The 13163-nt window shown below is 33.3% G+C and overlaps 1 protein-coding gene across 1 annotated transcript in view; it reads right to left on the bottom strand.

Annotated features, from left to right (window-relative positions):
- LOC150101923 (uncharacterized) overlaps positions 1-13163 on the bottom strand; it is a 1001066-nt gene that overhangs the window by 601230 nt on the left and 386673 nt on the right. Inside the window, exons 51-53 of the mRNA XM_090399931.1 lie at positions 8881-8961; positions 1910-2032; positions 1150-1233 (exon numbers count right to left, since the gene is read on the bottom strand). Of these exons, the coding sequence (XP_090256057.1) occupies positions 1150-1233; positions 1910-2032; positions 8881-8961 (288 nt within the window). The remainder of the gene's footprint in view (positions 1-1149; positions 1234-1909; positions 2033-8880; positions 8962-13163) is intronic.

The following is a 13163-nucleotide window of genomic DNA, read 5'->3' as shown; positions in this document are numbered from 1 at the left end:
AGAAATCATAATAGACTAGAAATTGTATTATTGTTTTAATCCTTTTCCCAAGAGTAAACAAAGTTTGAATATGAAGTATCTTCATGACTGGGCTGCATGTTAGCAGATCCCTCTTGAGACAATCTACACACACACACACACGTAAAATGTTAAATTTTAATATACATGTATTTACTCATTTTATCAGTACTTAACACCCAACTTTGCACTACTTTCAAATTAGCATACCACTACTCTCACTTCAATACTCTCAAAAATACCAAAGGGATCAATCAAGGGCCAGCTTCTTTGCTACCTGAGAACCTAATAACTAATCAGTCATGTATAAATTCTGTTCGCCTCGATTTCACATTCGATCTTTAACACTACTTCACTCATCTACAAATATATGCTCCAGAAAGTTTAGGAGAAACATAAACAACTAAACTAGTTATTGTTTGTTTGGTTTTACAAGAGGCTTCTTAGCAAATTTTCATTGTCTTTTCTCTTGTTTTGTAAGTGAGTAGCTAATTTCCTCCTGCACCCACTCACTGTTTATCACTAAGATGGCTTTCATTAATATATTTTCTTATTAATGTAGTGGTGTTCCAGAACTCTGTTCATTCATTCACATCTCCCTCCTGTACATGAATATCTCTGAGTGATAGCAAATCCTCTTGTCTTCATCAAAATTCCATGTGAACAGGTTTGTCAATAAAGGATATGGAGACCATATCAACATCCCAATTTGCAAAGCATTCTTATTTATCAAATATTTCATGATTTATCTTTATTTTCATGAGTTAACTTTCTAATAGTTAACAAGTTATTATAATTTAGATTATACTTTATTTCTTTATCAATACATGAAATTATTAAAAATGATAATACACGTGTGGTTATTTTAATTAACTGTTCAATGCATTTTGGAGATGTTGATTAATAGCTATTAAAAATCTTGGTGATGAAATCTAGAAACCATGTTCCAAAATAATTCAGACCAAATTCTTATATACAATTAGCATACCTTCCTTTTTGCCATAGTTAATATGTGATTCTTAACCAAATGTTATTATTCTTACATTAACAGCTAAAGTGCAATAAATAAAGCTAGGATTTAAATATCAATTTAAATTCATTTTAAAATAATAATAAAAAATAAAAACTTACCAACACAGTCTTTAACACCTCTCTGGTTCAGACGACATACATGGCTATCTCGACAATCGCCATCAGTTTTACATTTATCTCGAGCTACAATGGAAAAGAATTTTGAAGTTATATTCATTTAAAATTTGACATGATATAGTATATTACCCTGGAATTTTGCAAAGATATACTGCAAACACAAAAGCCTCTGTTCAGTTATATTTATTTAAATATTTTGTTACAGAAAAATAAATAAGACTTTTGGATAAGACAGAATTTCACTCTCCTTCTCTAGAAGTGCTTCAACTTGGCACCTTAAGTTTTTACCCATCTATTACTTCACTTTAAGTCCATTATGGGCATTGCCTAATACAATCAACAAACTCTAGTTATAAATTTCCAAAACTAGAACTCTAGGTTCTAACATCAATCAGGAGCATGTTCGAGACCTTGATCTGAAAACATGGCTTTTACTTTCTTTTACTCAAAGTATAGAATTTAGAAACCCATTATACCTAGAGTTTATAGATTTTTCTAAACCATTTGACAGTGTTTTTATCACTAGAAAGAGGTTATGATATCCTCAATAATTTGTAATCCTTCCGGTGATAAAAATTCCATTTTTTTATGGTTTTTCAATTTTATTGAGCTTAGTGGATAGCGTTAACTTTTTAATAGTTAACAAGTTATTATAATTTAGATTATACTTTATTTCTTTATCAAGCCAGAATGCCAATATGTAAATATTTTGTAGAGAGAGAGAGAGAGAAATAATACATACGTCGGCATCCTTTCTGTAAGTCCTCACCAAGGCCAACAAATCCTGGTTTGCATTCACAAAAAGCAGCATGTTTTGTGGAAATGCATTCAGCATTGGGTCCACATTGCTTATTTTCACAAGGATCTGTAAAAGAAAAAAACTTTTATTATTATTATTATTAGCAAAAAAAAAAAAAAAAAATCTGCAGAACCTGTAAACTTGTTGGGGGATGTCTCACTCAAACAAGCAACAAATGTCATACTTTAAATGCATCCCATTCTGCAATGCATTCCACTCATCCATGATACTCCAAGTACAAAAATCTATTCCTTACTCACTACACATTTATACGACTAGAAATAGCTGGTCTATTTTCTCTCTCTCTACTCTATTTCATGAATAAGTTTTTTTCATATTAATCTGGTAAAATGTTCACTAACTTAAAATTCTCTATCATATTACTCTTCCTCAGCCTGTCAACTAGGCTTTGCAATTTACAATTCTTTAACCTGTCCTTAACTGACTAATATTGCTTAGCTATTTGTGTCTGGATCCTCTCACCAGCTTTCTTATTACTCAGAAATCATGTGACAAAATCTGTGCAGGATAATCAAGGTGTGATGTTATCAAAGGCCTTGCAGAGCAGAACAACTACTACCTTAACCCCCTTCTCAGTGTTCTTCTTATAATAGCAACAATAGATTGTATGGTATTCACAACTCTTGAAGTATTTCCTCTGAATGGCAGATCTCTCTTTTTCTCTCGCTCTCTTATGCTACTCTAGATCCCAAATGTCATCTGCCTCCAAGAGCATAGTTTCACTAGTAAGTACATAGTATTATGTTTTTGCACTCTGACATGCAAGACTTCACGCTTTGTATTCACTGAACCAGTAGATCCCCTCATCCAAGTGTGGTTAAATCTTCCTGAAAGCACTTTACATTAGCATCCTCTCATACCTGTCCTCAACTTTACATAATTAGAAAACCCTCAAACCTAATAATTTGGGGTCTAAATGGCTTGAAAAAGTTCCAGTTTTTGGTCTCTAAGCATCAGATCTAGAGTACTTTTCCCTTTTTTACTAACTGCATATGGAAAATATACAACTTCTGCATTGATTCAACTTTTTGTATCTTCTTGGTCTAGTCCCCACTGATGAGACACTAAATGGTTGAAACCCATCTGAATAGTAGCATTTCCCATGTTCTTGCATTATGGAAACTAATGTAAAGTCAAGCGCTTCTACCTATAAGTAGCCTAGTGTAAGTACACAAAGTTTCTGTAGTTTCTGTAGATACTTTGTGTACTTACACTTGAGTAAAAGAATAAACAAGAGTATAAGGTTTCTATATTTTTTAACCCTTAGCTCACACACCCATGGCCCTAATATGCTATGAGTTTCCAACCTTTTGTCAGTGGGACTGTTGGCTGATCATAATATGGGGATTTGGGAATGTGCAGCCCTTCAGGTTAGGCTCCAGTTACAGGTTCACTTGTCAGGGATCCTTCCATTCAACATTTCAGTATTTTATAGTCTCTAAACCCAAGTTCCCAAAATTTTAGCTCCTAGATTAGGTTTACAAGAATTTCTTAGCATCCAAATCCAGGATCCACCTTGGTCACTCTTTCCCAAATTTAGGTCCCTAATTCCCTTATAACATAGCATACACCTCCTGTATTCTTGACAGCATTTCAGATGCTGTCAGGCCAGTTTTAATTGTGCAATCTAAAACCTAAGTGATATGGGAGGGGAAAAAAAAAAATTCTCTATGAGACTAGCTAACTCACTTTCAGCTGAAAAATGCCCTTTTATTTAAAAGAAACATTCCTCAAGTCAGAAACAAAAATCAAATTTATGTCTTTTCCAATGAAATGGCACATGTCATATTATTTCCAACCATGTAATGGAGACATGAGTGCAAATGGCATAAAAAGAAACAAACATTCCCAATCAAACAACATGAAGTATTATTAACAAATAAGTCAAACAGCTGTATCCAAAAATGGAAAAAACTTGTGGCGCATCACCTGTTACTCTCCTTTTCTGAAACACTCATTCGCCAATCTCTCCATATGAAAGTTTCTCATATCTTATCAGATAGCTAATTTCCTATCCACTGCACTAATCTATTATCCATAGTAGTCTCCCTCAACTTATACACAAACTCTTCATAAGGCAATATAACATGTCACGTTCCCTTGCAAAGTCCAGAAATGACAATGCATATGAGTCTTGCTTATTTGGCACATTCATCACTTAATTATAAAATACAAGTAGGTAGAGTGGGAGTAAGATCTGCCCTTATAAACCTATGCTAATCTTCATTGAGAATCTTATGACACTTTTTATAGCAGAATGATGTCTGAAAAATAAATAATGATACAAAGTAAGTTCAATAAAGATTTATTTGATAATAATTTCTTAGTTCTTGCTGGTCTGGTGGGCCAAGTGGTTAGCATATCTGTTCTCCAACTAACAGGCTGTGGGTTCAAATCTCACTGTGGACATGGGATTTGAACTGGTGGTTGGAAGTAGCTGAAAGAAGTTCCATATTATGTCTCTACAGTAGGGTTTCTGGACTATGGAAAAATTCAAAGAAAATACATAAATATATACAATTAATAAAAATATATGTTCATAGTCCATTCATGCTCATCATCATCAGTTGCATCAATCTTGGGACTGGTAGCTCAGCAGCAATTTCCTCCATTCCGTCCTGTTATTGGCTTTCTTCTTAATCTCCTGGTAGCTCCTCAGGCCTGTGCTTTCTTTGACTTGGTCAACAAAGCTTTTCCTTGGTCTGCCTCTTCTTCTTTCCCCCACTATTTTGCCTTCAGTTATTCTTTTCACAAGCCCATAATGCCAAAGTATATGTCCATACCACCTATCCCTTCTAATTTTGATTGATCTAATTAGACTTCTTGTTTCACTTATCTCTCTCAGGACTTGTTCATTTGATTTTTTCTCTGTCCATGCGAAGCCAGCACCACATTTCAAAAGCCTCCAATCTTCTTATGTCTTCTCTGCCTAGAATCCAGGTTTCAGATCCATACAGTGCGATGCTCCACATCAATGTCTTTATTATTATTTTTTTTCAATTGTAGGTTGAAGTTTCCTGTTAAAATGTTTTTCATCTTATAGAATTGGGCTTTTGCATTATTTATTCTTGATCGTGTGAGCAAAGGTTGGTCGATTGGTAGAGCCTCTACTACTAATGGCTCACGCAAAAAGTTAAGCAAGTTTAAGTGTGGTTAGTAGTTGGACGGGTCAATCGTTTGATGCTGTTGGCACACTCTTCCTCGATGAGTCTTTGAACTGCCTGGAGGTGTCACATAATAATAATAATACTCTTATGCCTTCTCTTGTTCTGCCATCTTCTGTTAAGCTTCATAAGTATTTAAAGCTTTTTACTTGTTTTATTTGTTTCCTGTTGAAGTCTATATGCTCAATATTGATGGGAGGGGTTTACATGTAACAAGGATTTTAGTCTTATCTGTGTTGATTTTCATTTTATATTTTTGAGGTTATTATTTAGTAATTCTAGTATTGTTTTTAACGTTCTTCTGTTTTCTGCTACAAGGGCTATGTCATCAGCAAATCTCATACACATGGCTTGTTCACCATTTATCTTTATGCTGCTATTTATTTTATCTTTAGTTTCCTGAATGGCATTTTCAATATATAAATAAAAGTGGTGAAAGTATACATACTTGTCTTACTCCACTCCTTATATTTATTATTTTCTCTTTATCATTGATTTTAATCAGTCCATTTTGATTTTTATACATTTGATAAATTATTTTCTTATCCCTCAAGTCTATGCCGATATTATTTAGACAATTTAGGAGTATTTGCTGGTTTACTTTATCAAATGCTTTCTCTAAATCAAGGAAGCAAATGCAAGTGTTTTTACTAAGATCTATTCTTCTGTCTATTATTGTTCTTAAACAGAGTGTTGCCTCTCTTGTTCCTTTATTTTTTCTGAATGCGAATTGGTCTTCATCCAGTAGACAGTCTATTTTTGAATAAATTGTATTTTGAATAATTTTTAGTAGAATTTTGCTAACATGTGGGATTAAAGCTATTGTTCTGAATTAGTTGTCTGTGCAGTTAGCCAAGTGGCTATGAGCTTCGCAACCATATTCCTGAGAAAGGAGTGTCCTAGGTTCGATTCATGTTGCTAACGTGAGGAGCTTAAGGATCTTTCTCAGACATAGCCAAGTTAGCCAGTCTTGGGCATGGACTGCAAGGTTTTTCTCCCCAGTTTATCTGGGGTTTTTTCCTCCCGCAAGCAGGCAAACCGGCCCCGAGAACACATGCATCTACAGCCATAGGATACACTGGGAGGCATAGGGTTAGCCACCTTATCCTTGGGACAGGTACAGCTTAGAAGGGCTAAGAATAGCTCATAACAGGCCACTAGGCCTAATACATGAAGGGAAGAAAAAAAAAGCATTATTCTTTTCTGATATTGGTATTATAGTTGATTTCATGAACTCCTTTGGTATTTCTCCTCTATCATAGATTTTTCCTCCCGCAAGCAGGCAAACCAGCCCTGAGAACACCCGCATCTACAGCCATAGGATACACCAGAAGGCATAGGGTTAGCCACCTTATCCTTGGGATGGGTAGAGCTTAGAAGGGCTAAGGATAGCCCGTAACAGGCCACTAGGCCTAACATGAAGAGAAGGGAAAAAAAAAAAAAAAAAAAGCATTATTCTTTTCTGGTATTGGTATTATAGTTGATTTCATAAACTCCTTTGGTATTTCTCCTCTATCATAGATTTGTCTCATCACCTAGATTTTGTAGTAGTTCTATAGGAATATTGTCTACACCTGGACTTTTTCCCTTACTCATTTCAGATAGTCATCATCATCATGCCTATCAATGATTTAGGCCTAGCATGGCCTGTTCTGGCCTTAGAAGTCATTGTTGAATTCTTTAAGAGGAAGTCCTGGTTTTCTTTTTCCTAATGGCTTGTACTTTAAGGCTTGTTTTGGTAATCGTTCTGTTTTCATTCTTTGAGCATGTTCCATCCATTTATGTTTATATTTTTTAATTTATTCTATTACTGGTTCTTGGTTTAATTCTTTCATAATTTCTTAATTTCTTTTGTGATCAAATTAGGGTATATTTTGCAGTTTTTCTCATAAACTTCATTTCTGCTGTTGTTAATCTTTGTTTGTCTTTTTGTTTTATTGTCCAGATTTCACTTCCATACATTAAGACTGGTAGGGCTAATGTATTGTATACTTTTAGTCTGGTTTGTTTTTGAACTAAGTTTGGTTTAAATATAGAGTTAATTACACCTGTTATTTTTAAATATTTTGCAATTTTTACGTTTATATCTTTTTCATTTTCATATGCAATCATACATCCTAGGTAGTTAAATGAATTCACCTGTTCTAATATCTTGTTATCTATTACTATTTCAGTTCTTGCTGGATCTTGTCCATAGTTTTTGATTTTTCTGATGATATTATCATACCATAATCTTTGGATATCTCATTTAGATCTAAAATAGCTTTCTGTAAGTTATCTTCAGAATTTGTAATTATTATTTGGTCGTCGGCAAAGAGGAGAGTGTTTAAGTTTACTGTAGGAGAAAGTTTAATTCCTTGATGTAAATTTTTATTCCATTTTATTATTATTTCATTTAAGTAGATATTAAAAAGAGTTGCTGAGAGGGGACATCCCTGTTGGACCCCTTGGTTTGTCTCTCTCGTATATGATAGCTCATGATTTAATCTTATTTGTATTTGATTATTTTCATATATACTTGTGATAGCTTTTAGGATATTATTTGGTATTTGTCTTTCTTTTACTATGTTAAATAATATGTTTCTTTTAACTTTGTCAAATGCTTTTTCAAAGTCAATAAATGCAATATGTGTTTCTAAATTGTATTCTCTTCTTTTCTCTATTATTAATTTTAGGCAAAAGGCCGGGTCTATACATGATCGTCCTTTTCTAAATCCATTCTGTACTTCTAAAATAAAGTTTTTGGAATATTTCATTAGTTTGCTATTTAAGATTCTGCTATACATTTTGTAACAGGAATTTAGTATACTGATACATCTATAGTTTTTAGAGTTATCTCTATAACCTTTTTTAAAGATAGGAATCACAATTGTTTTTTTTTCCATTCTATTGGGGGGACACCAATTTAATAAATTTTATTTAAAAATAATAAGAGTCTTTCTTTGAATCTTGTTCCTGCGTATTTATATAGTTCTGAACCTAGCTTATCTTCTCCAGGTGATTTTCCGTTTCTTGTTTCTTTCAGGCTGATTTCTAATTCTTCTTTAGTTATTTCCTTTTCATTTTCGTTAATTGTTTGCCAGTTGTCTTTTTTAAAATATTTGTCTGTCCACAATTCTGTGTAGTAATTTAGAAATTCTTCAAATTTCAATTTTAATTCAGTGTTTAATTTTATGTTTTCTTTGGTATCTGCATTTAAGTGTTTCAAAATCTTATATACATTGGGTCTTATTTTATATAAATCATGTTCTAAATTAGAAACAACATTTCAGATAGTGCTTTATCAAATTCTTCTTGCATTATTGGGGTCCTAGATTATTTTCATTTTGATTTTCTATGCCAATATCATGCCATTCATGCTACTAATGTACTATAGGCTTAAAACCTTGCACGAGCAGGAATTAAATTTTAAAAAAAAATTACAATCAGCTCTCACTATAACAAACTTATAGAAAGCACAGAAACAGTTTGTTATACTGAATGTTTACTAGTGAATTTTTTTTAGCATAGTATTTCATTTATGGAGTTTTAGTCAGGATTTTTTTTTTTTAGTTTATTATAATGGCTAGTGAGAGGTGACTGTAATATATCATACATTAGTATTTATTAACTAGTAGACACCAAGACTAAGCATTACACACACAATCAGATACAGAATATATGTACTCTATTATATTACAATACAGAATGAATATATTCTACATAATGTTTATGTTTTCCTTTACTTACTAGAGCAATCTCTAATACCCTCTCTGCTAGGCTTGCACACTCGGCTATCAGGACAGTCCCTATTATCACCACATAAATCAGCTAAAAATAAAATAATCATATATAATTTCTTTTAAAAAAACTTACAAAAAATCACCTTCCAATAAGATCCCATTAATAATAACTAGATTAATCAAATAACTTAGTTTTGAAGTTTTCACCTTGTACTACATGTTTTTAATAGCTAACACACTCACATGAAATTCTGAAAAGATCAGCAGTACTGTGAGTGACTAAGGGATGGGTAGTCTGAAAAAAAAATTTTTGACAGTCATCTTAAACCAGTGAAAATTGTAGTTGTGGACTACTGACAGAAGATATTTTTCCAAAGGACAGATGGACTAATGATGTCCAAAGAAGAGAAACATACAAAAAAAAAGTTACAAAAATCTTTTGGAACACCTCTCCATCCATTACTGTATGAATCCAGGATTTCTAAAGCAAACAGCTTTCAAGTGAAAAGTAATATCTAGATCAGAAGAGAAAGCTTTTTTTTAACTGAGTATTTTGCAGTCATAAATACCACACTGTTATACCAAAGGAAATTTATTATTATTCTAAGAAGAGAAACCTTAATATATTTGAAATTCTGTTTCATGGTATCAAAACAAAAGAAGAAAAAAAAGGATTTTACTTTTCCAAAATTAAAGTTTTGGAGAGACTGAGGTCAACTAAACAATCTTTTATCACTGAAGAACTATAAGGAAATTAACATGGGATCTTTAGCCCATGTCTGTTTGTTTATTCATTGTAAAGGTTCTGAAATGAAAATGGTACTTAACAGAAATTCTATATTTAGTTGGTAGGTTAAATTTCAAAGGGCATAGATAATTATATTTAAACCTGCATTAATCGAACTCTATGCTATCAAACATTCCAATAAAACTGTATATAGGGAATAATTCCCCCTCTCTACATACAAACATGCTACTGTGACACATGCACAAACAAAATAAAAGTTTTACTGTAGGAGGAAATACATAGTAAAACAACAACAATTAAACAGTAAAATACTAAAATTCCCATTTCAAAATAAAATAAATGGAAATTTTTTTAAAGAATTTTCAATTATCTGTAGGTGATTACTATAGAGAAGCTATTGGAGCGTTACAGAGAACATGTGTCTTACCAATATGTCTTATAATTTTAGAAAAAATATTCACAATATTTCTGATTATTATTGGTAAGACTTAATAATAAGGTAATAATAATCAGAAATATTCACAATATTTCTGATTATTATTACTTTATGATGGTGCAATCAAGTGTGTTTGTTTTGAATCTTCTTATGTGTATATTGTTTAAAAAAGCATTTTTACACAGACCTTAATATGGGGGATTTCATGCAATGTAGCATGTGCTCAATATGGGTAAATGGCTCATGGTATGAGAGTAAGAATAAAGAGCATGTTTGGAAATGTTATATGATCATGTGCAAGAAATGTGAGATGTGTCAAAAGCATGAGAATAAAGTGATGAATATTAATCATGTAAGGCATAATAGTGAAAGTGTTGTAGAAGATGCAGTGAGAGGAGTGAGTGATAGTGGATGAAATATGAAAGAGGTATGAAAGAAATGGTTGAAGGTAATATGGATGATGAGATGGCAATGAAAAGAGAAATAGTGTGCTTTTAGGCCATCGTTCACAGGACCAAATATGAGCTCAGGCAACTTGAGAAATGTTTGGTATATAGCACAGCAGAAAAGAGAATGAAAAGTGAATGGGAAGAATATGGAATGAACTAGAAACTGAGAGTAAGAAGAGGGTTTTGAATAGCGATTCTATCATAAGAGGTGTACTAGATGAGAATGCAGCAAAAAAAAGTTTCCATTGAAAATCAAGGATGTTAGTGAAGCTATTAGTTTGCAGTGAGGAGAAATAAAAGAGTTCATTGTTTTGGCAGGCACAAATGGTTTGAAAGGTGAGAAATATGCAATGAGAGAAGATATGAAACAGTTGCTGGAAGAAGTGAAAAAGAAGAGCAAGAAAGCAAAAACTGTGAGTCTGCTGCCTCAGCATGATACAAATGATTCAATGAAAAAGAGTATAGGAGGAATGGTGTGTGCAGTTTATGGATGTATGGAGTGAATTTGATGGATGAAAGGACTTACTTATGCCTGATTGATTGCATTAATGGTTTTTGGAATTAGACATTTGCAAAAAGTGTTGTTCAGTGAGAGATCAGAAGTGCAAAACCAGGGAAACTAGAGATATTGGGGTGGGGGAGGATTGGATGCCGTCAAGCATGTGTCTAGCCTCCCCTGGACAAATGAGTATGAGCACAGAGATCATAAAATGCTGAGTATACAGTTCACAGTTTCCTAGACTTCAAATCTAAATTGGTTGATAATTATGTTATGTAAGGGTAATTGTGAGCCTGAAGGGATGTTGAAATGCATGTGCACAAATGCCAGAAGTATCACAAATAAATGGGAAGATTTTTAGTATTGGTCACTTTGACTTTGAAAATTATCAAAACCTAGTTAACAGAAGATGATATAGTTACAGAGATAGAATATAAGGAGTATTGTATTTTAAGGAAGAATAGAAGGATAAGACAGAAAAAGTATTACTGATAATAGCTGAAGAACTTCAATCAATAAAAATAAAAGTTAAGGAGGATTTAGATCTGAGGGAAATGGTAATCTGGTGTGAAATATAGGCCAACGAGACAAAATATATTGTTGGTCGCAGCTATAAACTAGAATGTGCATTGAAACATTTAATGCTATGCATTGGCATATTAGCACAATGAGTGTAGTTCAAGCAGTTTTTATGAGGGCTTCAACTATGGATACATAGACTGGAAAGAGGAAAGGGCATGTGGTGGCAAGATGGAAATGGAATTTACATAGTAACTAAAAGATAATTAGCTGAAATAGCATGTGATGGAGGAGGAGGACTAGGTGTTTAGGAGTGATATAACTATTAGAATTAGAAGATGTATCTGCAACCAAGAGAGAATCTCTGCTGAAAATTTGGGGAAGTGACCATGTTGTCTTGTTCTTGAAGGTTGCTAAACATGTAGCATCCTCAGTTAAGAAAGGATATATCTCGAACTACAAAGATGCTGAATTTGACAACATTAAGAGGAAGCCTGCTGCAGTGCCATAGTATAAGAAACTACAAGGAAAGACTGTGAACAGCATATGGGAAATGATCAGGAACTGTTTAACAGAAGTAAGAGTCAAATGAGTAGCAATAAAAAAGTAAGAGCTGCATTAAAAGATAACATTGTGGAGGAAGTATAAAAAAGTGATCAGAATGCTCATAACATACAAAGCACAAGAATGGTAACCAGTATGGTAAGGAGGAGTAAATCAGATTATGAGAGAAAATTAGCTAAGCAAACCAGAGGAAATCCTAAAAAGTCTTTTAAAGTTTATTTATTACTATTTTCTTTATACAGCAAGTAAGAAAAAGGATGATTATAGAAAGATAACTTTAATCAATGCTGATGACAGGAAATCGAAAAACTGAGCTGACACACTTGCAAAGTGATCTGTTTGCAAGTATGTATCATCCCAGTGGTGGTACTGCAGTTGTCAATGTAACAGAGACCAATACGTGAATTAAGGTTGATGAACTGGAGGTGCTCAGAATACTGAAAAATATCAATATGAATATAGCAGTCAGATTTGATGTCACATTGGCTTGTATATATATGAGAATGTACAAGTGAACTGGTAGTGCTTCTGATCAAGTTGTTTAATCTAAGACTCAATTCTGGCACGGTTCCAAGGGAGTAGAAAGAGAGCAGGACATTAGTATCTCAGTAGTGGTGGTAAATGGAAAAGTTGGTTAAAGGTACAATTCAGGAATGGGTGGAGAGGAATATGATACTCAATGGTAGGCAGCATGGCTCTGTAAAAGTTAGGTCCCGCTTTAGTAATTTACTCACATTTTATAATACAGTGACAGCTGAATAGGATAACAGAAATAAATGGCTACACTATGATATTACTGGACTCTGCAAAGATGTTTGACAGATGGGAAACTATTACATACACTACAGCAAATGGATATGAAGTAGCATGGGTGGAGGAGAGGAATTGTTAACAGACAGACAACTGTTGACACATGATGAAATTATAATTCATACAGTAAGTGAGAGATAATTAACTGAAACAGCATGTGATGGAGAGGGGGGGAGAACCAGGAGTATGAAAGTGCTATAACTGGTAATAACATTAGAGATGTATCTACATGTATCCAGAATAGTATATGATGGAGTAGAATCCA

The sequence above is a fragment of the Typopeltis vanoorti genome, chromosome 11, assembly GCF_054136105.1.
Source record: "Typopeltis vanoorti isolate ZY-2024b chromosome 11, IOZ_Tvanoo_1.0, whole genome shotgun sequence".
Lineage (NCBI taxonomy): Eukaryota > Metazoa > Arthropoda > Arachnida > Uropygi > Thelyphonidae > Typopeltis > Typopeltis vanoorti.
Note: the sequence above shows the minus strand (reverse complement) of the source record. Positions and strands in the feature narration are given on the sequence as shown.